The sequence below is a fragment of the Cuculus canorus genome, chromosome 18 (assembly GCF_017976375.1).
Source record: "Cuculus canorus isolate bCucCan1 chromosome 18, bCucCan1.pri, whole genome shotgun sequence".
Taxonomy (NCBI): Eukaryota; Metazoa; Chordata; class Aves; order Cuculiformes; family Cuculidae; genus Cuculus; species Cuculus canorus.
Window position 1 is genome coordinate 4,447,358 of NC_071418.1, and position 26,727 is coordinate 4,474,084.

At 39.1% G+C, this 26,727-nt stretch overlaps 1 protein-coding gene across 3 annotated transcripts in view; it reads left to right on the forward strand.

Annotated features, from left to right (window-relative positions):
- CEP112 (centrosomal protein 112) overlaps positions 1-26,727 on the forward strand; it is a 167,367-nt gene that overhangs the window by 104,473 nt on the left and 36,167 nt on the right. For all 3 annotated transcript variants that reach the window (XM_054082932.1, XM_054082933.1, XM_054082934.1), the window contains 3 exons: positions 2,498-2,728; positions 19,511-19,573; positions 23,611-23,760. In XM_054082932.1, the coding sequence (XP_053938907.1) occupies positions 2,498-2,728; positions 19,511-19,573; positions 23,611-23,760 (444 nt within the window). The remainder of the gene's footprint in view (positions 1-2,497; positions 2,729-19,510; positions 19,574-23,610; positions 23,761-26,727) is intronic.

Genomic DNA, 26,727 nt, shown 5'->3' on the forward strand with positions numbered 1-26,727 from the left:
TTTTCTAATGGCTTTGTATAAGAATTATTGAATGAAGTAAAGCAGAAAGATGTAATGGTTGAGTCAAGAATTCACCCAATTTTGGCTTGTAACGTGATTTATGAATTAAGCTTTCCTATATTAGAAGAAGTTAGCCCTGACTCCTTATCCTAAATATTTCATCAGACTTTCCAGGAAACTTCTGAGCAACGTAATATCTTTGTTTCATTTACGTGGGGGGAAATAATGTATGAGGAAGTTTTCCGTTCTAGGGAGGAGGGGAGGGAGAAAGTGAGAAAGAGGGATGTGTTAGTGGAGGGGGAATGAGCTCTCAAAAAGAACGGTGTCAGATTAAAACACAGTTGTTACTAATCCAGGGGGGAGTCGCATCAGAACAACTATTAAAAAACCCAAGTACTGCCCTGTGTGTCAGTTTAGAACTCGGACCATGTCGTTCTATAGAAATTGTAGCTCTATAGCATTTCTTTGGTTAAGTAAAAGACAGTCAGACCAACAGTTTGTTATCATCTGGAGGTGAAATGATTTCCGAAAAGAATTATAGAAGTGTACTGTAGATTATAGTTATATACTAAAATGAACTTTACATTTTAGTATGTGTAATTATATACTAAAACGAACTTTACATCTTTAGCCTATATACAGATCTAAAAATATTAAACATGTAGAGGAAAAGATCAAAAAAGGAAGGAAAGGATCTAGTGCAGATTACAGTATACGAAACATATGTTTGAGATAATGCCTATAAAGCTCAAGTATGTGGCCTGCGTTATACTTCTGTATTCAAATGATGTGTTCATTCCATCTCTATGCATCCACACACAAAATTTTACCTTTGACATAGTGGGAAATAATGCCGATGACTGATTAAGAAAGCATGAAAGCAAAAGTCAGTCTTGTGGTAAGTTTCTGAGAGGGTTAATATTATTTAATATGTGTTACGGCTGTGGTAGTTGAAGGACACAACTGAAAATTTGAGGGGAAATGACATGTTTTTTATTACACCCTATAGTTCAAATGGTTTGGAAGAACAGGCAAACTTTCAAGCCTCACTTTTTCTCTCTCAGATCACAGCACTTACAATGATTTGTCTTGGGACGTTAATGTACAAAGCACTGTATCTGATAGTCATTTGTTTCCCAACTTTGGTCAGAAATGAGTGGTTCTTTTTCAAAGATTTGTTGTAGTGTGGTTCTCAGCGACTGCGGAGAGGTGGTTTAGCTGAATAGAGACAGTATATTGAGAATGTCTGAGGAAGAAAGTAGCAGTTGGCGAGAGAGATCAGGTCAGGGCTCTAGGAGCAGTAACTGATGTTCCAGAGCAATGGGATCTTTAAATATGCAGTAATTCATCAGATTTTTATTAGGAAATCATTAATATACTTGAGCTGAGTCACCTACATCTGTTCGGTAGAACATCAATTTCTCATTTCAATTTTATCACATCCCCTGTCAAAGTATTTCAGGGAGCTACGCAGTTGCTTGTGAACCAGAGAGGGAAAAAGGCGGCGGGGGGGGGGGGAAATACTGTGTGAGTTTTTTAGGGAAAACGCTCATTATCAGAATTATATTTATGAATGAAAACATACACGTGCTTGCAATGTCACAGATTGCAGTTAGCTGTAAGGACAATGTTGCACGTCCCAGGTATGATGCTCCTGTATTTCATTTAAGAAGCTACAGAGAAAAGCAGTTAGGAAGTAACTAATGAGAGTTTTATATGCAAGTGTACATCTAAAGTAATAAGCATATACTCTACTCCTACTGTACAGTAGCAATATATATTGTGTGTATTTTAATATTACTGCATAGAACTTCATTCCTTACCCTTTCATGTTGTCCAACGGCAGGTGGGCAGCACGATGACTCCCTGCAGCCCCTGTTTCTGCTGCACAAATTTGCTCCTGAGGACTGACAGATAATCTGTGATCGCATAAAAGGGAGTTGTGGATGCTGAAGTCTGTATCGTGCATTTTGAAGGACGTGTATCTTATCTATACTGTTTGCAGAGTCTTAAGGGTTCTCTGCACTGGCTCGTGTCATCCTCTCTTGGCGTTCTCTGGTTCCCTCAGCCGGAGGAGGACATTCTTTGGTACATCCTGGTACACATTAGTGCATTATGATGAAACACAGCGTAGAATCTGTAGCAGTGATTGATAACACACTGCTATCTCATTAGAAGGTGGCAGGTCATTTCTCAAGGATAAAAAAAAAGGCGGCGTGAACGTTATCCCTCGTGACTATGTGCCACAAACTACATTTCTTCACCTGTGGGTGAAGAAAACCCATAGATTAACCCCTTTTCCAAAAAGGAGATAATCTTGCTCCATCTGTGCTTTGGCCAGTGGGGAGCTGTATTTATCTGTGTATACTCAGAGAGGGAGAAGGGGAATAAAACAGGCCAAGAAAAGGAATAGAGAATCATTTGAGTCTCCTGTCCCTAACAGCCTGTCTGAGAAAATCAAGTGGTTTGTAAGGTTTTTATTTTTACTTTATTTCAGGTGATTTGTGATATGGAGAACCAAATCCACAGCCTGAGGGAAGAGCTGATTCAGGTAAACACTCAACGGACGCAGCAGCTGCTGGAGCTGAAACATCAATGGGAAGAGGAGAAGCAGAGGGCGGCTCAAGACCATGAGACGGTGCTGAAGAAGATAAAGATGGAGGCAGAAAAAAAGATACTCGACCTCAAGAAGGTCCATGCGGCAGAAACAGACAAGGCCTTGGACAAGGTAAGAGGTTTGCATCGGGCTGCTTCTCATGATGTGCAAAAGGGGAGCAATCACCCCAAAAGCCAGATCAGCAAAGTTTCACTGAGGAAAAACATTTAGGGGTCACTTGAGTTGAAAAACCAGACGTATGCTGTAGATCTGACATCGGATGCCACAATCAGGCCACGAGTATGGAAAGTTTTGTGGTTCTATAATGAAAGACTTCTCTCTGAACACAAGTGGCAGTGGTCGCTGCTGTGGCTGTTGACCCCGAGAGCGGTGCTGGGGCAGCACCTTCCGGCCGTGCTGAGCACGGAACAGGGGTGATGGTGCTGTGCTTGGGAACTGGAGGGACTTTAAAAGTCCGTATGATTTCAAAGCCAGCCAAGGACTAGGCTAATCACTTTTCCTCTGCTGGAATAGATAGAGTAGAAAAGGCAGCTCTATCTAACCAAGCTTTTTCTCCCTTAAAAAGAGGGAAAGTTCTTAAGGAGGAAAAAGTTCAGGCTAAAACTGCAAGGAAATTGGGTCTAGCTGCTAACAATGGCTGGTCTACTTTTGCCCGCGTGCATTGGCTAAGCAAGTACTGTGTGAAAGGCTTGAAAATAGAAATTAATGTTTGATACATCAAGGCTTCCCTCCCCGTTGTGTTCAGAGGGGTCACTGACTGTTCATCAGTGCTTGCTGAGCATCCCCTTGTACCAGCGCCTTGAATTCAAGTATTTCGCCACCTTAGGGGTGATATGAGCTAAAACATGTGAGTTTTATTTCAAAAGCTGGACTAAAAAAAAAAGCCTACTTAATATTTATGGTAGACAATGTGTATGTGTAAGCAGATAGTTGTTGAAGTATCTTTTATATGCGTTAATGTAATAAATCATACATTTTATTGCGAAGTGATGTACAGTGGCACAAATTAACAATCTGCATATACTGTTTGAACGGCCTTTGTGAAAGTGACATTTCATTTACCTGCGTCAGGTTCTTGGTCTGTAATTTTAAACAGCATTTGGAGGATTATGTTGGAAATCAGCCAGCCCAAAGCCATTAAAATGGCTGTGATCAACAATTCAGAATCTTTTCTGAATGTAAGGAAAGCTCTGCTTGGCATAATTATTTAAAGCCAAGGTCACAGAAAGTATTTAAACCTTTGAAATTCATCATTAAAGGATTAATTTTAACTCAGGAAGACATTGTCATTTTTGCTTAAAAATGGAATTTGAATCTCAATTCTTTTCTTTCTTTGATCTTTTTTTACATGTGTGGTATAGCAAAAGAAAAGTTAACTTCTTTACATCCTCAATTTAAAGTTACAAATAATCCTTCATAAGGCAATATCTTTAATAGTCTTGAATTGTCATTTCTGTCAGCAATACTATTTTTTTAATTTGTTGGATTTTTTCTATTTTTCAAAAAAAATGTTAATTTTAAGCTATATTAACTGCTATTGATTTTTTTTTTTCTTATTTAACCTACTTCCCTATTTTTACCTCGAATCGAAAGAGCACATGTTGAGTAAAGGATATGAGGGGAAGAAAGAAAAGTATCTTTGTTAGAAACTCTTTCACAGACATATGAAAATGCCTTGTGTTGCCTTCAAATCTCCCTTTACCATTCTGCTTCATTTCTGTCTTCCAAAGGTAGAGGTGTGGAAATCAACCACGAAATCCAAAAGTCAAAGCCGCTTAAAGGGCAAACTCCATTAAAACTCAGAAGTTACAATTTCAGCTAACTTAGTTCAAATCTTGATCCTATTAAAGTCCACAAAACTTCGATGAAGGGGATTTTATCCAAAGGAGAAAGAAAAAGTGCATCTTAATTGCAGCGCGAGTCTTGAAACTTTGTTACCTTGACATTTAGGACAATAGGGGCGAAAAAAAATTGTTCTCTGATTTTACTTTTTTCTGCCAATTCTGTAATGATTGCTTAAAAATCCAAGGGGAAACTGAATTTACCATTTAGGCTTGGAACATGCAACCGTCTGGATTTTCTGAAGATCAGTGCGTTCCCGAGGGAAGGATCTCATTCCTCTCTGGGCTGTTGTGTGAGAAATACTCGTTTCTGTGTGGATTGCTTTGTGTGATTGTGCACTGTTGTTCACGTGAACGTGATGGAATACAAAATAAATGGCTAAAACTTAAATGGAAAGAAAAACTGAGGTAAAAAATGGGTAGAAGGAGATATAGGATTCATATTGTGTTGCCCTTCCCATGGGGAGGAGGCAACAAAATGTGGTAGAGGGAGGGGCAGAGACAGGGAAACAGTTCTAATTACAAGCGCACTGGACGCTTACATAGTTGTTTTTGTAGACAACTTTTCAGTGTTCAGGGACACATCATTTATTAAGGTCTTCAGTTTTCTGTGGCTTAAAAATCTCAACTTTGAAGACAGTGCATTGTTTGTTATAACATTTTAGTTCATTCATTTTGTTAGTAATTACAGCGTACGATGCCAGAAAGTTGCTCAATAGACGTAGTACGATATTGTTTTCGAACCTGTGATTCTAAAAGCAAATAACTTTTGACAGTTATTGCATCTCCCGGTCAGTAGGGAATGATAAGTGGGAAAATATTGAACAGGTTGCCAAATGGCGCTGTTTAACCTGCACTGTAGCAAAAATAAACATGATATCTGTTGTGGAAATGGGGAAGGCTGTAATTTTCTGATGACTTTCCCTGTTGCAGGTATTATTTTCAATTAAGCACCACTTTCTTGTGCAGTGAGCTATAGCTGACCTAAATATACACATTATGAGTAGCGGTGAACACGTGGACAAGGTGGGCACCTCTGCGACTTCTCCATGCTGAGTGCTGAGCCCTGAGAGCACCGGAGAAGCCAGCAAGGGCTCTACCTGAACCCGGGTCCTTCTTGCCAGCCGGGCACGTGGAAGCAGAGCTGAGGTGATGCAGGAGCAGTCGGTGTGTGTTGGGCTGATGGGGTGCAGAGGGAGCTGCTTTGCTGGGGCAGTGCAGCCATTTGTCTTCACCTTGCATTTTGCTGGATCAATTGGATGCTGCAGCCCAACTGCGTTATCATCTTATTGCTAATTGTTAAGGCTTAACATGGTGGTTATAGTAGAACACAAAACCACCTCATCAGATAAGAATAACACATTTCAGTGTTGTTAAGGTCAGAAGGCCGTGCTGGACATAAATCAGACTAGAATTCAAGATGATAGCGTGAAGAATTGGAAGCAGGACTTATCATGTTCTTAGGACTCCAATACTTTCATAGTATCTATTATCTGCCTCTAACATAAAAATGATTTGAGAATATCTCCAAATTATTCATTTTCTATTAGTTAAAGAATCTGAAATATGGTTTCAGAACATTTGCATTCAATCACAGGAATCTGATTTACTTTTGAGGTAGAGATTTAATTTATTGCATTTCATTATATCGAGTGATCATTGCATTTTCTGATGCAATGGTAACTTTATATTCTTTTTATTTGAAGTCACATCTTCTTAGGATGAAATGAAACGTAAACTGTTTAAGAAATAAACATTTTAGAAAATCCAGAATAATGTGGTTAGGCTCCACTAACGACTAATTTCAGCGGGAGGACAGGTGTGTTGTAGGTTGCATCAGCAGCACTTGCGGCACAAGCACTAATCAGCCAGGTGTAACGGACTGTACAAAGCCTATGAGCATTTTCAAGTTTGCCAGGAATTACTAAAAGCAAGAGACAAACTGCATTTCTAAGTGTGTGCAGATGTGAAGCTTGGCGAATGCAACTGTTTGTAACGTTCAGCTGTGGTATTTTCTTGGAAAAGAAAATGAGCGTTCGGAAAGCATGACCCAAGCAGATCAGTAGACATGCTAACAATGCTCAAAGGAAGCAACCTTGGAACTGAAAATATCTCATAAAAAAGCTCTCTTTGAGCAGCGCACATGAGTAAATTGGAGTGGGAGAAAAAGGGTTTTTTTTTCCCTCTTTAAATAATTTTCAACATTTAGCTTTTTATTGGCTTCTCTTCTATATTTAAATAGATGTTTTGACTCATCTTGTTAAATCTTTATGCAGGTTCCAGGAACATCTAATTCAAAAAGAAAAAGTGAAAAACAGTGCTGCTTTTCTTGTGGAGAAGTAATTTACATTGTTGTGTATTGACTCTACTGAATGGACATGATATTTGATTACAGGATGAAGCTGCAATAAAAAATAAAAGGTGGGGGAGTGTTAGTTTAGTTTCTGGACAGCATTTTTTCTGATTTCAGTACAGTTTCAGCTCATCTCTGGAGAGATGAGACTCCAAGATTGCATGCAACCTGGCCAAAGCCGTGCAAATCATTCTTTTAGGCTTTAATGATGTAGCAGTTAGTTGTACTCTGAGATTTTTGTTATTTTAAAGAAAAATAGACATTTACAATATTTTCTAGTCTATACCTGTTCCAATCACTCCACCTATGTCTGATGGGAAACCCACTTTAAAATATCCAGGAAATTCAATGCTAGGGTTAAAATTTAAGAAAACTTAAATCAGTTCAAAGTATTGGATTTGCTATAAGCGACCACTTCCCTAATTAACTACTTTATATATTATTAATGTTATGATAAAATGTTTTTGTAATGGGGCTTTTTAAAAAATCTGCAGTGTCCTATAATTAGATACTTCATTTTTTAACAACTTCTACTTGTCTATAGTTTGCAGATAAGGGACGGATATTGTGTCTCTGAGAGCGTTTCAGTCCTTCCTTTATCATCAGGCTTTGTGACGTTGGATTAATTATCTAGCAAGGACAGTCCTAGTGTGCAGTCCAGTTGGACATGCTCCTTGAGCGTACTTTCATACCACAAAAGCAGGAATATCTTTAATTCACAATATCTGTTCTGGCACTGTCGTCAGTACTTGTACAGATGATGTCATACTGTTCAGCACTGGCAAAGAAACAGGAGATGAAGGGAAAGAGCGTGACATCTTCAGAGATTAAAGAGATACTCTATTACAAATATTGAGTTTCCCCTAAGCGGTTGAGTTACTTCTGCTCACAGAGAATGAGCACTGCGTGCTTTCCGTTAGCTTACGTTGTTGAATGCTGTCTCTCCAGATCTGTTCTTTGCCAACTCTACATTTCATTACCTACCAAAAATCGTTCTACCTTTGTGTCTAAGACCTTCTGGGAACTGGACCATCTCTGCAGCAGTTCTGTAGGTTCCTGCTTAGACATCTTAGCATAATGGAGGCTTTGATCTGGGTGACACCTTTCACTTCATTAACTTGAACAGTAATAGCCACAGTATAGATGGCTTCGTTTATGTGAGCAGTCCGATGAACTATTTTCACAGTCATTGTAGCAATACGCTGGTTATTTACTTTGGGGCAAATAGGTCAACCATAAAATGTGGACGTATTCTTCCTGAGTATAATGATATCATTAAATTGGTATCTAATTATCATGTAGATGTGTGTTTTTCTCCTTGCTGAATGCATTCAGGATCTCAACCAGTTGTATATGTGCCCTTTTTTTAGGCTAAAATTTTTGAATGTTTGTTTCAGTGTCATGTAGATTCTCTGCTCTTTTAGCTACAAATAATCTAAAGAGATTCTAATTCTTACCGAGAAGAGTTGGATATTTCCAGAGTCTCTTATTTTTTTCATTATAATCCAGCAACTGCTGTCTATGATATTATCTCTGTGTTCTAGAATAGTAATAGTTTTGTTGGTTTTGTGTTGTAGAGTCTGTGCGCATTTACTTATATTTGGTTTTTTGAACATTCCAAACACACTGTTAGTGATTCACCAACCAATATTGTTGGAAATGAGCACAGTACTTTGGCTTTGTTGCAGAAAATCTGCCAAAAGCCTAAGAAATCAAGAAAAAAGAAATGTTTCAAAAGGAGAAATGATCCAAAGTTAATATACGTTTAGCACAAGAAATGCAGATTATTTAATCTGTCTCTCTAGTACCTTTACAGCAAGTCTTGCCATAAAATTTTGCTCATGGATGAGGAGAGAAAACCCTTTTCCTCTCTAGGGTGTCCCCTTTTGCACTGCTCCTCCTTATTCCTCCAAGGAAAGAGAAAGATGATAGTGGACCAGGAAACATGGTCACAGGAATTGCCTCATCCCTTAAGGGAGCCATTTGGAAGAGTCTTCAATCAACAGCGCCAAACATGAAGAAAAATATGGTAGAACAATCTCAGGGATATTTCACTCAAATGAGTCTAAACAGAATTTATGGCCTCTCCCTACAGGAGATATTTCAAAGCAATAGTCTCAGTTTTTCAGACAGTTATTCTGCTTCCTTTAAAAAGAAAAAACCCACAAAAAAAAACCCCAAACCCTCAGAAAAGCAGACCAGAAACCAGATAAGATTTCTGCCCATCAGTTGTATTTATAAACCTGATTCCAGAGGTAACCAAGAGTAGTCGGTATAACTGTCACTGTGGGGGGAAAAAACATGAGCATTAGGTTTACTTTTTAACGTCTTCATTAATGTTTGGAGAGGAGATCAAGCACCACATTCTTTGCATTCACAAATAACACCATAGGGTTAAAAATTAAAGCGGCTGATGCAATACTGTTAAGAAATGAGAACCAGACAAGAAGAAGCATAATTGAGCTAACTGATAAATTATGACAAAGTACAGAATTAGAAAGATAGCTTTCAACAGGGCAAAGATTGATTTAATTAAAATTAGAGCTCTGTCATGGGTCCTGTCTTTCAGTGCACTTTATTCACTCCCTATCATATCAGTTATAGTTAGAGAGTTGTTTGAGAAGTTTGCAGAAGTTTTTAACCAGCTGGTATTAATCTACGGTGCCTATCTAAGAAGTATTCACAGGTGGGGGGTTTTGTCTTCTCTGTCTCCTCTTTCTTTTCAAGTCTGTGTCCAAACACCATTTCTAGTTGTGCCTCAGAAGGGCACTCTCTGCTTCTTCTCAATTCTTTAACTTCAAGGTTGTAGCTTTTGGTGTATATTGAGAAAATCAAGACTCGCAAAATCATGAAGACGGTGGATAAACTGAATGCTGAATTATTTACTGCCCAAGAACTTGGGCGTAGTTGCTGGAAACTAAGAGGAGATTGATTTAGAACTGGTGAAAGCAGGTCCTTCTCTAAACAGCGAGCTGCTTGAATTGATTTCCGTGGAAGCTGCGAAGGCAGATATTATCAGCAGGTTCAAAAGAGGATTAAATGGTTTGATGAGCAGCGTGTTCGTAACCAATCACTAATGGGAATAAGCAGGGATTTGACTTCTAACTTCCCCAACGCGGTAGTTTTGGGTGCTGGGGAATACAAGGGGACACATTTATGCAATCTCTGCAAGCAGCATCTGGAGAGGACAGTGGGCTCGGTGGCCCATGAGCCTGACCCTGGAGGATATACCTCGTGTTTTCAGTGCAACTGTTTCCATCCTTTTCCTTCTCTGGCTTTTCCAATGGCAAGGGGACTGTTCTAATTATTTTCAGTAGCTTCCCGAGCCATTCTCCACTACTCAAACAAACCGTAACACACTAACTTTATCTTGTAATGCACAATTGCTTATTATTTTAGGTTTATTGAATATTTTTTAAAGCCCAATTGAATCATTACCTCACTCTCTCCTTTTTCTACGTGCCTTGGAGAAGGCTGATGGTATGTAGTTACATTTTTCTGTAATTTACCACTTTTACTTATCTTTACATCCCAGAGTACATTATAATATTAGGAAAAACACTGATTTTCTCCAGTACAGTAGCTGACTGTAATGTGAGATGATTGTTTTTTTTCTTTTAACAACTCAGCCAATTTATTCTTAGATTCTTTCAGAATGATTGGATGAATACCATCTGGTCTGGGTGCCTCATTGGGGCTGAGAGACAGATCCTGCAACCAGTGCCCTGGGATTTGATCCGGACACCCGCAGCGATCACTGCTGATTTCACTGGCGCTTGTTAATGGGTTTGTTTATGCAAACAATGGTAATTGGTGTTTGTTACCTTGAATTAGTGAATGCGAAGTGGAAATTTCTCCTACATCCCATGGCATGAGCTCCACATTCTTACTTTTCTTGAAAGTTTCTGGGGTAATGCGTCATCTACACAAAGACTTTCTCAGGTCCCCCAGGCCAGAAAAGAAGCTGCCCCACAGAACCTACCCATGACATCCCTGCTTAGGTCAGTATTTGGAGATGATTAGTTATTAGGAAGAAATTTGTTATTGTGAGGATGGTGAGGCCCTGGCCCAGGTTGCCCAGAGCAGTTGTGGCTGCCCCATCCCTGGAGGTGTTCAAGGCCAGGTTGGATGGGGCTTTGAACCACCTGATCCAGTGGGAGGTGTCCCTGCCCATGGCAGGGGGATTGGAACTGGATGGGCTTTATTGTCCCTTCCTACCAAAACAATTGTATGATTTAGGTTTTTCACTATTAGAAAAAATGCTCAGTTATAAAGACCAGCCTAATAGAAAACAGCTTTATTGCGTATTTAAATTCTGTCACAATTTGAAGACATTGGTTACACTTATTTGCTCTTTCTTCATGTCTTTGTAATAGAGAAAAGCTGCAGGTGGCTTTCCCCTCCCCCTTCTTTTTTTGAGGGGAAGGGCTGTTTGGGAAATAGGAAAGGGGTAAAGTGATGTTATTAATCCTTCAGAGTCTTTAATGCGAAGGAACAAAAGTATTCCAAAATGACTCGCTTCCAGCTGCAGAACATGTCACGGAGTAAAACCCACCTTCATTAAATGGGTGAGAAAGAATTCTAATTGTTTTGAAGTTCTTCTGATCAGCCTGCATGTGCTTCATTGTAATGTGATACTAAAGTGCCTCAATTATGATTTGTATATTTTGGTGCCAGAAAGTTTTTTTTCTTATGCTAAATTATTAAGTTCTGTCAGCTGCTGGGCTGTCGTATAGAGATACAGTAAATCACATTATATTTTGTCATGGATTACACAGAGCAATAAATTTGGGAGCAGAGATCAAAGTAGTTTCACAATCGCATCTGAGTGTAGGGGGGTGTTTAACTTGTAGAAAATCTGATTTAGGTGAAACTGTTGCAGTTCATGTGTGAATTTGAAATGAATTTGGGTGTTTGCTTGAAAATGAATAAGGAGCAAATCCCCAAAAGACTTCTCCTGTATTTAGTTGAGAGGAGTTAATTCTGACCTACAGCTGCTGGATGGCAAATGGATAAATAATTAAACATTGGGAATGTTAAGAGTCTCGCAATGTCTTATTTATGTTTTTAATTGCTTTCACGGTTGAGCAATATATTCCATTCTCTTTTCATTGCGACTCTGCTGGACTTGCGCGTAGTTAGTCGTTGGCGCGGTAATGCTTTCTGGCTCCGTGAAGTTGTCGTGCTTTTTGGGAAGCTTTGTTGTATTTAAAATGACAAAAAGTAATCCAGCATAATCTTGCTAAGGAACACTGATTGCTTCAGATCATAGATTTGTTAGGGGGATTTTGTCGTATTTTCAGTGTTTGTCTTTCCAACTGCAGAAGCTTAACTTTTGTTGGGCTCTCATCTAATGATGTAACTTAGTAATACTGAGTTAACTTAGTAATGCAGAGTCTGTCCTTTTGTTTCCAGTTTTCCTTCTATTTAATAAAAAAAGTTCTATCTCAACATTATACAAACGTAGGGGTTTTTGTTCTAGTCATTATCTGCTTAACACTTGCTTGTTATTGCCACAAAATTCAGCTTAAAACAACATTGGAGAATCTAAAAAAAAATAAAAATCATATTCTTATCCCCTTGTAGTCCTTTCAGGACCCTTGTGGTCTCTCCTTGGCAAAAATCAAGGTATATAAACTTAGCTAGTATATAGTGATAAAGTGCACGAGTCTCAAATCTCTGATTTCTCGAAACGTTGTGTATTGTTAAGCTTATGTGATGTAGGCTTTTATGGAGTCAAATCATGGATCAGTGTCACATCTTAGTACTGTTACCTTTTTTTTTTTTGTGGAAGAACTTAGCTTTGGCTTGCATCTTCAAAGATGTTTAGCAGCCTATCCCTTCGAGGTTTTACTGGGTGTCAGCTGTCTGGGTACCAAAACCATCTGGGGCTGAGTGATACCAGCTATTCTGTAAACTTCTTTATGTTCGAGTGGGAGAGAGAGACAGAGTGCACATGACCAAGCGAGGTGCCTGTGTAGCAGAGGTGCCCAGTGTTTCTGATGAATAACGGCAGCTTGTAAAAGCTCAAATAATTCCTCTTGGGTCCAGGTTTTATTTGTTAAGGCTCTGAAAAAGAAAATGCCCTCGCTTTTGATGTAATGCCTTAAACCCACTTTAAATAACCCTCTTAATTCAGTTGGACGGAACAGAAGAACAACAGAAATATTAAAAATCATGATCTAGGAATGTCTTTGGGCTGTACCGGGTTTTGGTACGTAGCTGGGGGAAAACTAGGCTTCACTACCTTAATGAGGAGAGCATTGCAGTCGCAACATCTTCACTAGGTTCATCTCATTTGGATGCTGAGCAAAAGAAGGAATATATATATATAAATATATATATATATATATATATATAACGGAATAACGGAAAAGCCTATAACGGAAAAGCCACCTGCATCCCAACTTTCTGGCAAAATGTCACAGTCCTCTTCAGATTAAACTACAGTTCACTCTCTGTCCTTTAAATGCAGTGCCATCTACTATAAAGTACATTTAAGTTATTGAACCATTTTATGTGGCAAACCAAGACTACTAATCTAGTTTTAAAACCTTGTGTTGTATACAAGACCTGTATATAAGGCCAAATCGTGCAGCTGGTTTTAAATAAGGTTCCCAACTCACTGCAGTACTGAGTAGAAGTCAGTGACCCTGGGAAACATTTAGGTGCCTAGTAAATCCATTTAGATGAAGCTAGTAATTGCGTACCAGTAGAGGATGGATACGTACCAGTAGAGGATGAATACGTACCAGTAGAGGATGGATATGTACCAGTAGAGGATGAATACATACCAGTAGAGGATGAATATGTACCGGTAGATGAGAACTTTTGAATCAGACACTATGCAGGTGGAGTCTCGCAGAAGAATTTTTGGGAGAGTTAAACGTCTGTATTTAATTTCTTTACTTAATTTCAGGATGGTTAGAAATATACTGTTGGTTTAAATGAAAGGATTGGAAATCGGTCTTTTCCTAAGGCATAAATCACATGAGTATTTTTTCAGGAGGCCCCCATTAAGCGCAGAATTGCAATGCACCGCGGAAGGGCAATTCTCCATACAGGTAGAGTGTCAAATTCATTTCTAGTCATTCTTGGTTTTTTTCCCAATGAAAAGTATTTAGCACATGAATGAGAGGTGGTTTTTTTTTTTCCTAAAGATATATGTTTAAAGAAAAAAAGGAAAAGATTTGTAGACGTAGAAAAGTGGAATGTAAAATAGAATATTAATAGGATTTGTGGGTATGACAGATTGGGATTTCTATCATTCATTTTCAAACCCCTTGAAGTCATTTGGAACTTGACTAATTATTCTGTTAACATCATTTTGGATCTTGAACTACTTTTAATGGTCTTTTGGGTGGCTCAAATTACATATTTGAACTGGTATAGTAGTTTCACTGTTACAAGGAGATTTGGCTTTCCATTCGTTAACTGACTGTTGGGGAGAACAGTAGAAAGAACAAGAGGATCGGTGTAGAAAGTCACCCATTTTCAGTACTAGGGACACAAGGGGAAAATACACGTTCCACACTTTGAGGTTGAAATTAAATTTTTATGTACAATCAGATGAACTTGAAAGGTGATCTGTTAATCTCTGAAGTTTAACTAGATACTGTACAGAGTGTTTTAACATACTTAATAACAAAAATTGCTACAGTTAGCCATTCTGAAGGTCATTTTCTTTTGACATCTGTCAAATTACGCAATCTTGAATTTTGGTACAAAGCATAATGCTGTCAAAACTTAAATAGAAATATTCCAGAATGTGGAGTGGTGTGTTGTTTTTTAAGGTAAATGGGCCCCATTTACATTAGTTCTTTGATGTTAAATTCTTTGCTGCACATCAGAGAACAGTAGCTTCTTCCCTGGAGCAAGTTTTCTTTCTTCTCCTTCCCCCACCCTTTGATTTTTTTCTGTATTTTTTTCCCCCTTTTTTTTTTCTTTCAGTTTGCTTACTCTTTTATCTAACTAATTATGGAGGATCAGCGTCTGTATGGCCATCATTTAGCTAGCTGCAGGCATTTTGAAAAATGATTATTTCATAGCTAGTACCCCAAAAAGATTTCTTCAATCTGCTTTTCTGTGAGTGAATATGGGTGTGTATATATAACCCTCTAGTTTGAGAGTTCTGTTGGGGTGTTGTTAGTTTATGTAATGAGGAGATCGAAATCAAATTGAAGCACTACTGAATCAATCACAAAACTGTAATTCATATCGAGATAAACAGGATTTCACTATCTGTCCTTTACTCTTCCAGATCTAACTACATTTGGGTTGAAGGAGATAGTTTTCCTATTAATCTTGTAGCATCATGAAATCTGAATTTTCCATCTGAAAATCACCATTCCGAAACTGAAAGATCTGCGCAGATTTGTACTCTTCCAAAAAATTCCTAACAGCTGCGTTTTTGATGAGCACTCAAGATGTCCTAAACGCCTTCATGGATGTTGGTGGAAGATGAACTTGTCCATGTGCCTGCCAACCCCACGGGGCAGCCAGAGCTCTACTGTGGGCTCTGGAGGTGGCTCTACTGGTGCACAGCCCCGGGGCTATTTAGGGCATGCATTCCATCCAGTGGATCTAGAACTAAAAGCCTCCTCTAAGACACCTGAAGGGGCTACAAGAGACCTGGGGAGGGGCTGTTCACAAAGGCTTGGGGTGGTAGGACGAGGGGCAATGGGTATAAACTGGAGAGGGGCAGATTTAGACTGGACATAAGGAGGAATTTCTTCACCATGAGAGTGGTGAGGCCCTGGCCCAGGTTGCCCAGGGAGGTTGTGTCTGCCCCATCCCTGGAGGTGTTCAAGGCCAGGTTGGATGGGCCTTGGAGCAGCCTGAGCCGGTGGGAGGTGTCCCTGCCCATGGCAGGGGGGTTGGAACTGGATGATCTTCCAACCCAAACTATTCTATGATCTTACACATCATATAAAAACTTTGTAATTAACGTAGGGCATTTTATACTTTTGCGGTGTGGCTTTATTGTAGATCCTTTGCTCTTTTATTCTTAGTAATGCTGTTCTGTTCCATGAAAGGCAAAAATGAAAATCAGACTGCGTTGGAATAGCATCCATTAATTCGGATACCACATCTATAGTGCTAATACAGGTTTTAATTGTTACGTGAAATGTTTTGTTGAAGTTAGTGCAGTTTTACTCAGCAACCACAATATGATACTTTAAGGCTTGTTATAGAATTATAGTTGGCTTTTAAAACCAATTAACCATAACAAGGACATAATCTTTTTAATGCAAAAGTCCTCACTCTGTAATATGAAATAACTGCATGTAAAATTGTCATAATCAGATAATTTTAGCTAAAATATGTATTAACTGTGTGAAACTAAGCAGGAGTTAATTTTTGAATCAGTGGGATTCCTCTATGGCTTATCCAATTTAAACCTTTTTATTATAAAAATGGATATTACAATTGATATTTCTGACAAGTTTTTGCCAAGTGTGAATTTCAACAGCTACTTCTCACGCACCGAAAACTAGTTTAAGACCATTAACTGTATTTGCAGCGCTGCCCATTGCTATAAAAAGAGTTAGACTTTAATGAATACTGGCTGACCTTCCAAATGTTCGCCTTCCAGTTGGATTCTTATTCATTATGTTTCTGACATAGCATGTAACCTGAAAGCATGGGAATGCCCTTAAAATAATACAGAAGTAGCTTCTGCTTCATCCAATGCATGAGCCGAGCAGCCTGTTGTAAAAGAAAGAGCCCAGGAAAGCACTGCTTGTGTACTCCCTGCCATTTCTAACTTCCTCGTTTGTCAAGACAGATGTGATGTAAATCCTCCGCAATGTTCCCCATATGCAGCTCTGTGTATTTACTTTGCAGCAAGACTTTTCTTATGAAAAAAAAAGAATAAGTAAAAAGATGTGCTTTTTTGTCTAGCGGTGCTAGATGTGTCCCGGGGGAGTTGGTTTATGCCTCCCCAGGCTGCAAAGCATCAGCCTGTAGTCAAGAGGTATTAAATTAGTTTAGTTGCAGGCTTTAAAAAGGGAAAAGTTTTATATATCTGCAGTAAAAGAAGATGGAAAAAGAGTGTTCCTGTGCATCACCATGGATTAGAACTTTTCAGCTCACCAGTGTGCTATAACTTGTAGAAACTGCCTTCTGCAGAGCTCAGCTGGTGCTACCTGTGCAGCTTGTGGTGATGCAAGACCTGGCCTATGGACTCAGGTGATGTCCATAGTTTTTAGTGCTACGGAGTCAAGATAGCCAGTTTTAGACAGCTCAGACCAGCCTGAATGTGGTTTTGCCATCTCCAGTTGAAGTTTTGGGTAACTCGTTACTTCTGAAAAATCAGACCCCCCAAATAATGTTTGGGACTGCAAGCAAGTACAAGAATTTGTCGTTTGTTGATGACTGGGAGACAACTTATGAATGTTTTGCTAATTGGAATTTGTTCAAGCCATTATAAAATAAGATGTTGTAATTGCCTTTAAATAAACTGGTAGGATGTACTGTCTTTGCCCTCAGTTATGAACACAACATTGAAATTCAGCATCTCTTTCTTTGGCATCGCCTCTGTCATGTCTATCAGAGGTCATCCTGGTTCTACACAGTGTGAACAAACAAGTTCTAATTTGTTTATGGAAGTTATGGGTGGCGTTTTATTATTTATTAGGATTTCTCTTATGGATTCCGGAGGTTATAAAGCTCCTTCTATGAAAGATGAAGACTTTTACCCCAGGCGAGCTGAGCGAGAGCAGCTGTAATGTGATCTTTGCAGTGCCCTGCGACGGGTACCTCTCCCTTTCTGGGAGTAACAGTCATTTATACTGTCATTTACTTTTTTCCCTAAAGATAAACTGTTTCAGTGACTTTATGATATGCAATGGTGGTAAATCGTAATCTGAAACTGGATGACAATACAGTGGAAAGAGTGTTAACGTGGGTCAGCCTGAGTGCAAAGAGAAACACAGCATGCTTAGAGCTGTCTGGCACAACTTCTTGGATGTGACTGCTCGCTCTCTCTATTTATGCAGTCCCTCAATGTGCCCTTACAGTCTTTGTGGCACACTTTAAATGGTAAATGTCGAAAAAGTGGAATTTAGTTTGTATGGTGCTCCAGACTTCTTCTAGATATTGTTTTAAACCAATATTTAGTGCCATGATCTGTATTTATACCAAAAAACCCAACCAAAACGTGTTCTCCAAAAATTATGCACACATTTGGTAATTGGGTTTTATTAACTTTTTTAGTAAATTTCTTAGCGTCAACAAACAGATGAAATGGAGACCTCCATAGGTTTCATAATCTTGGAGTTTGAAGGGATTCGAGATCTTAAATTGCAGCATCCTGTAAACTTTAAGATTATTTTTAACTGGCTGTAATATACTTATATTAAGCTGCAGCACACGTAACTGCCTGGATTGTATGAGATGATTTGAGCCCTATCATGCTTGGTGGTGGTTTGCAAACACTCTCTGCAACTTTAAGCTCCTAAATTTATAGTCCAGTAAAATCAATCAAAACTATTTGCTCGACTGAAATCCCTGGTGTTTGCACAACTGGAGTCTTGCAACCGGGCTCAGAGGTTTTGGGGGGCCCCTGTGGCTTCTGTGGTCCCCCAAGAGAGGCGCTGGCACGCAGGCAGCTGGAGGAGCGTGTGTTTGTGCGCTGGATGCTGTGCCGTAAAACTAAGGACGACAGATCAAAGATTTGAACACGAGGTCAGATAGATTTTGAAAACTTAATCAGCTTAAATTTGCCTCAGAACTCGGCTTCGTGATATTCTGTCCCCCTAAGAAAATATTTTCCTTAGACACCTGTCCTCAGATTTGAGAGCCAAGAACACAAGAGTGCTTTGCAGTTCATCCGAGGACAGTGTTTTGAGGACGGTCTATCAATATAATAATGTGATGTTCAGCAAAAATATGCCAAAACAAATCAGAATTTTGTCCTGGAGTTAAATTGGAAATATTTTTTTGAGCCATCGTTACAATTGAGTTATTTCTGAAATTGAAATATTTGAGGAAAGAAATGTAAGAGCTCGTTTTCCCCAGAATTATAGAAATATTTGCTTATTGGATTCCGCTATGGCAAAGCAGCTTTGTTTTTCAGTTTGTTTGATTCTCTATCTTTGAATTGTGAAAAATAATGCTAGGAGAAGGAAAGAGCTGTCCGTCAACCATCTCCTGGTTGATTTAGCTGCATGTTGTGGTCGATATTCAGAGTAATCACCACCTTTAAATAGGAAGGGACATGCAGTGAGACAAAAGGCAGTTGCAGACACCAAGCTGAGCCATGAAGTCACGTCCTCCATGTCGTGTTGTATCCTTGCAGCCCGTGCCTGGCACTTTCTCCTTTCCTTTTCCCTTCGTTCAGAAATGAAGTCACTCGGATAAACTCAAGCGTGCTGCCTCCCTCCTCCTGCCACACACACACACTCGCACTCTTTTTTTTTTTTCTTTCCTAAATCTGCAGAAGTCTTTATGTTTTTCTAATAATTGGCAGCAGAGGTACAATTTCTCCCCTCTTTTAAGTGATGAATAGTTGGCCCAAGATCAAAGGCAAGCCCTTGCGGTTTTTTGGCTGCCACAAAAGGGCGTTGGAGTTGGCGCGGGTCCCAGCCGCTCAGCGATAGGCATGTGGATGAGGTGCCAAGCAGAGGGGTCGGTGGCAAAGTGTCTGTACACGTTCTTCATCTGAGCTAATCTGGCTGCCTTTTGTGTGTATTTCAGGCAAACAGCCGGCTGAAACAGGCTGAGAAGGAGTACAGTCAGAAGCTGGCTACATCCTCACAGGTAGGTTGTAAGAAGGCAGGAACCTTGTGTGAATCCATTTGGTTTGGAAAGTTGATGAAAAGTGTAATTACTTCTGTCTTTACGTGTAGCTCTTGACGATCAGGAGAAGCCATGACCAATTCCCAAATCAAACATCCAGTGTCTTTCTTGCAGATTTTCTCCTTTCGAAAACCACAGAGCTTTAAGCTGACTTGAAAAAAATGCGTGGGTTTCTTTGAGTTCTAAATTTCAACTTTTTCATCTACTTTTTCCTCTCCTGAGGGCCCAAGAGGACTGAATCCTCCCTCAGTCAGTGAGAGGGGAAAGTGAGGGGTCCTCGTCAACCAGCCCATCTTGTAAAACCGGGAGCAGTTGCACCACTGGGACGTGCACTGCGTGTCACAAGGTGGTGATTTCCTGCACAGCCGGTGGCAGAACCGCAGTCCCAACTGTCCCATCCTGATGATTCCCATTGCTCCTACCTAGTTCCATGGTTTTGCCCACAATAACACTCTGAAGAATGTCAGTGTCCTGAAAGCAAACTGGTTTTGACTTGAGTTCTTCAGAGTAGTCTTTGGAACATGGAAAATTAAAACGTGTTGAATTTACATACACATTTAAATATTCTAAAACAAGATGTTTTTTAAATATTTCAGCTTTCAGTTTGATTGACGGGTAGTACTGAAGTGTGAAAAATGATGGAGATGCAACCAGAAGTTAAGCTTTTAATAATAAGAAAATTGCCACGAGGATTTATGTGGAGGTGTCATTCCTCTCATTCCTCTCAGCCCCAGCAGAATACCTGCCTTTTACTTGCAAAGTGTGTTTTCCTCAGTGGTGATAATAGTCTAATAATACTCTTCTCAAATCAATCGAAACACTACAAAGAATGGTTTAGAAGCCTCCAAACTGGGCAGAGATGATCAGTGAGACAATGACAAGAAGTTGCAAACTTTATTATGAGCACTGTAAAATATTTAAATGCTCCTGATTTCAGCTTTTTAGCTACCTTTGAGTCTCGTTATCTGTAAACCTTGGCCAAAATTTGACTTTAGTTATTTCAATGAAACTTCATTGGAATATCATTTTTTTTCACCACAGTTTTTGTGACTATATTTAATTGGAATCATTGTTAAATGTATTTTTACATTATATTTCTGAAACCTAATGCGTATTTTCTGCACATTTCTTTGCGTACAGAGAGGCTGTAGGTTCTCCATCCTTGGAGATACTCAAAACCAGACTGGACGTGATTCTGAGCAACCAGCTCTGGGGGACCTTGCTTTTGGCTGGTCCCTTCCACCCTCACCAGGTCCATGATTCTATGATAAATCAGAGAGAATGCTCTTCTAAATGCCTTTGTAGTAATTTGTTGAGAGCCTTATTTATGAAAAAAAAAGAAACAACAGAAAAGAATCCATATTTATTTTTTTTAATCTTGCTATCTGAACCTGAACAGCAGAAAATTGCTAAAGCTTAAACAGTAACATTTAATGCACTCCAGGCCTTAAGGAAGAGCTTCCTTTCATTGCTAACTTTGTTTTATCTTTTATTGTTGTCATTTTTATGCTATTGTCATGCCCCAGTGAGTGCAATCAAGCCTCAGCCTCTCTATCCAAGACGCAGTTTACTGTCAATACTAAAATGGGTCTTGATCCCTCCCTTGAAGACAGGTGGAATAACTTCAATATTTCTGAATTTTTAAACAAGGAGTGAGGGAAATTGCTTTAATTGTTACAGTGGGAACACCTAGGCAGCGTACGGCAAGGTAATAACTCTTTAACTGAACTGTCACAATAAATTTTGTCAGATTGAAATTTATTGGCCTGTGGAATAGTGCTAAAATGGAAAAATTTGGAGGCATGGTTTTTTTTAATGCTAGGCTTTGCTGTAGCTAACACGCTGTTCTCTTTACTGGAACGAGTTGGACCCAGTGACCAGAACGGCCCTTCTTCTGCGCTTTCTGTGGTAGCCACAACACATACATCTCATGTCAGGGCTATTTGGCACAATAAAGGAGTTTCACTGTGATGTCTGAATTTCCTGACTTTTATGGGTTTGAATTGAATCCCTAAAATTACTTGAACACAGGTTTTTTTCATAGTTGGTATTAATGATAGGTCAATTGCAGCTTTTCTTGTGGTCATGTTGCTGACAACATCTGTCTAATCTTACTCTCTGTGGCCTCTTGGAACATTCGCTTTTAACACCCACACGGAGAAGATATTTCAAGACATTTCCTCTGAAGTTTATACAAAGTAAACAGATTATTTTTTTTTTCTCTGAAAAGTACTGCACAAAGCAGATCTTTCTCCATCAATTCATGCAGAAATTTCCTTGCATGCATTTCTGAATTCCTATGCTAGTCCAGGGTCTTAACCCAGTAAAAGCTTTAAATCGCATTTTCGTGTTGTGTTAGAGGGTTTGTTATTCTGTTTACTTCTTTAAAAGTGACAAAATGGAACGTACACAAAGCAATAAGGTTTGCATGGCTTCAATTTATTGTGACAATTTATACTATCCATCGCTTTCTTCTGCTTTCTCACTGCACGCGTTACACACCTTGCAAAGCCAAATTTGTCCAAATTGTGTGTCCTATAAATAATCTGCAGAACCAGCGATACCGCTTAACTCTGCATGAAGAGCTACAGCTATCCAGATAATGCCTAAACTTTGGCTCATTGATCTCTTTAAGAGCAAAGAGCCTTTTGATCAGCCTATAGAATTGTTAAGGTAGGAAAAGACCTCTAAGATCATCAAGTTCAACCATCAACACAACCCACCGTGCCTACGAAACCCTGTCAAAAAGTGCCACATCTACATGTTTTTTGAACAATTCCAGGGATTTGAGACTCCACTCCTTCCCTGGGAGTTGCAGTGTTTCACCACTCTTTTGGTAAAGAAATTTTTTCTAATATTCAATCTAAACCTCCCCTGGTGCAACTTGAGGCCATTTCCTCTTGTCCTGTCGCTTGTTACTTGGGAGAATATTATATTTTTTAACCTGTATTTGTTTTTAGAAAAGAAATACAGAAATATTCAGGTATGTTTTACTCATAATCTTTATTATTCTCTGGGGTTTTCAGGTAGTAAACCAGATAAATAAATTCACAGTAGAGTTTTCATCAGTCATTTTCCCTTTCCCCAGTGATTCTAGGACTTTCAGTTGTAGAATATTTCTTACTATGTCAGTCCTATCCTGTTAGTATTTCTATAAAAGCTTAGAATAGTTAAATTTCTCTCCCAGTGAGGAGGCCTCGCAAGCACACAAGTCTGAGCACTCTGGTAGCCTCTCCGTGATTTGCCCGCGTGCTGAAATGCTTTCAGAATTAGGCTGTATTATGCCGTTACAGCAGCTTAACCTTAAGCCTGGATATGTACATTAAAGTCAGTGACTCTCCCATATGTTAAAGTGCTTTGCTGGGTGATGACTTACATGACAGCATAAAATTCTGTAAATAGGCTCAGATTTAGTTATGAGTTTCCACAGTGATAAAAAAAGTACATTTCAACGAATCGTGAGTGCATATGTAAAAGGTCTCATTTAAGGATCCTGGACATTGCATCAAGTCCCAACTGCACTGCTAAGCGGAATATGCTCCTTTCAGCAGCTCAGAAATTTCATTATCGAATTGAAATTTCAGTCTAGTATTTAAGTTTGGGTTTTATTCTTCTTTGCAGTATCAAGCTATAAAATATCTTTCTAGGAAACTAACCCCACCATCACTATGTAAATTTGCAGGACTCGTTTCAGTGCAGTAGAAGACTGGAAACATGCTCTATTTTGAAGATCATAGATGTAGTTTGCTCTCATGAGTAAATATTTTGGGATGTCATAGTGGAAAAGGCTTCCAAATATTTTGTGTTTGGCAATTTTTGTCATTTGAACCTTACTATATTCCTTTTTCTCTGTGTGGAATGTCGCGCTTGCTAGTGTGTCATATGGTAATTCAAAATAGTTAGGGTTTGCCAATGCCATGCTTGTACCGAGCATAAAGACATGCAAAATACATGCCTTTTACTGAAGAGAGATTTTAGCATGCTGTTTTCTTTTTTAGATCATAGCTGAACTTAAGACAACCATTTCCTCTCTGACAGAGGAGAATAGACAGCAGCGGCTTGCCGCGGAGCAGCAGCTTCAGGAAGTTGTACAAAAGTTTGACGATAAGACGCACCAGCTGATTACAGATAATGACAGAGCAATCAAGGTAACCTGGGCATTTTAGTCACTGATGCTACTGGCTGTTTGAGTGTAATTAAACGTTCTGCAGTAGGCAGATGAGTACAGGTATCATTCCTGTTCACAGAGCACTCACTAATTCCATTCACTGGACCATGACTTTGATGCAGCTGATGACTCAGGCTCTCTTTCCTCTAGCTGATCATACGCGTTGGGGTTTTGGCGAGTCTAATCCATCCATGTCAGTAAAATACTTGCAACTTTCCTGTTCTCTTTCTTTTAGTGTTGACTCAGATTTTATATACGTATTTTCATCACTAAGTTGCATCGAGTAGAAAGAATTCGACTGTTGATAGCAACAGTTTCTGGGATTAATGATGACAGTTGGTATGAAAGCCTTTTCCATGTAAATCTGTGTTCGGCTATTATAACCTTAATTTTAATGTTACCTCACAATATAATCAAACACATAAAAACCACGTAAAGGGAATTCTGCACACGTTCTCTGTGAAGTGTCCCAGAGAGTTTTTAGCACTGATACTGCAAAGATGTTTTGTAAGAATTGGTCAGCTTGGGGAGGAAATTGCAGGAGCTGTTATGCTTGGAGATGTGGAACTTTTAGTGTCATTAATATTGTACTTTGAAACCAATCGTCTTTTGAAACCTCTGATTTAATGGAAATTTACTGAAAGCTAAATACCCAAACAGAAAATTCTTAGGAAGGTAAACAACTGTGTTGTGTGTGTGCTTCTAAAAGCAGAAAGAGGTAGTTTTATTATTCCGTCACTTAGTATTTTTAAGACCCACACATATTCTAGACAAGCATATGCAGAAATGCGTTGCTTTTTATTAGCCTGGGGCAAAAAAAATTGGTTTTGTTGAAAGATGAATCCTAGATGTCTTGGAGATGGGGAACAACGTTTAACCAAGGGCAAGCTGAAGACCTTGAGGGATGATTAAATAAACATTTCAAAGACAAAGCAATTCTTAATATAGTACAAGCCTTTGAGAAGACTTAATATAATCCAAGCTATTGAAGACTATCGTTAAAAGCTGGGCATTTGCTAAATATAACATTGATTTAAACTAACATGGAAGAACAGATTGCAATTTCCTTTATATGGTATTGGGTGACTTCCTGTAAGACCTTCCAATTATTTTTTCCTTTCAAAGAGAGAAATGCATTTTTACGGAAACAAACTGGCGCTCAGAGAAGTTTTGGATTTAGTCAGTAAAGTGATATCCAGATGTGGATGCCATAATACATATTTTTGATGTTAATTCAAATTCCTGACTCTCTTTGCTAGTTAAAGATTTCAAAGTTGTTATTATTTCATAATTGTATCGATCTCCTTAGTATTATTAATTTTTTAAAGAGTATCATAAACATAAGTGAAAAGGAATAAGTGAAACCTTTAAGAACATTTCACTTCTTTTGGTGACCTATAAACCCCAATCTGAACAGCCATGTTTGGCTTCATATGGCCTCCCTTGGGTCAATTTGAGACAAATGTTTCAAGTACTCAACATTCCGCTTTACACTGTGTTCTGTCTGGCCGATGGGCAAGTCCAAGGTCATGTCATCAGTCATAAAATCCGGTTAAAATTTTGGCTCATCACCTTCCTTTCTTGTAGCTTGTAAGATAACCACTTTGGATGCCATCACATGGCAATATCTAACAACAAAGAGCTGAGCAGCGGTAGTCTGACAAGGCGTTGAACAACGGAGCATCTCCTGTTGCTGCTTTTGTGCTGCTGTTGACTTTGAGCCTGTTGGGATTACGACAGCGTTGGCACAGAGCGCAGTCCTGAAAGCACAGCTTGGCGTTCAGTGCCACGTAGATATCTTTGCTTTGAACTTACCAGGACTTGTGTTCTTTGGAGCAGAGTACAAGGACACTGCAATTAGCTTGGCATGGGGCAAATCCAACTCACCTGGTCTCTGTGCCATGCCTCTTCTCTAATGGGCTTAAACTTCAAAGATCGAAAACCATTGGTTTAGACCATAGGATTAGTTGAGAGCACAATTATATTAATGCCCTGCAGATGCTCGGAAAAGCTGCTTGAATTGCCATGCCTGTTAACCCATTTGTGATGTTTTAGATGGGGATTTCAGAAGACACCCTCCAGTAAGGTTTTGGGTGTTGAACTCCTGAGAAGGTCTCCGCAGGAGCTACGCTGGTCACTGAAGTGTAGCGTAAACTTATTAAGGCTAAATTTAACCTAGCTTTCTTGCAGCCCAATAGCAATCTAGCCACAACAACCCCGAGCTCAAGAACAGTCAAACGGTCAGAGCATTTACCTAACTTTTCTGCTGCTTTTGGCAGTGGTTACTGGCTGGACTCAGCGCTAGCATAAAGTAGATTGCATTGTAGGGATACCTTGAGGTTATTTATGAAATCCCAGCCTTAGTGATTTTTATGAAATCCTTTTGGATCCTGGAATTGGAAGTGCAAAACAGTTCCTGGGATTGGAACCGCAAAACATGTTCAAAGCATTTTAATGTTGAAGTTGATGGCCAAGTGGGGACTCCACATCAAAAAGTAGATTCTGGAAAAGAAATAGATGATGGAGCACATGCAGTGACAAACCCACAACAGAAAAGAGAGAAAATGAGGCTTTTTTGCCAAAGGAACCACATTTGTTGTTTGACTCATATTACAGATTCTAGGATTCTGTTATAGCCCCTGAATTAACACCGAAATTTCATTAGCAAAACATAGTTTGAAGATGACATATTTCAACACTCTGTTTGTCAGCTAGCTTATGATCAGATTAATTCTGTTAATAAATAAGACTTAAAAGATTTCTAGGAAAGAATGTCATATAGTGATGTTCCCCATTCTGTGAAAAATTTTGAAACAGTTGGTTTTCTTTGTTATGTTTAAAAAAGTTGAGAGGGAGAAAAAAATCAAAAGCCGTATTTTATAGCCAGAGCAGAACAAAGGAGAAAGCTTCTGGTTTTAAGCTGTCTGGGCCTATGTGGGCATTGAGT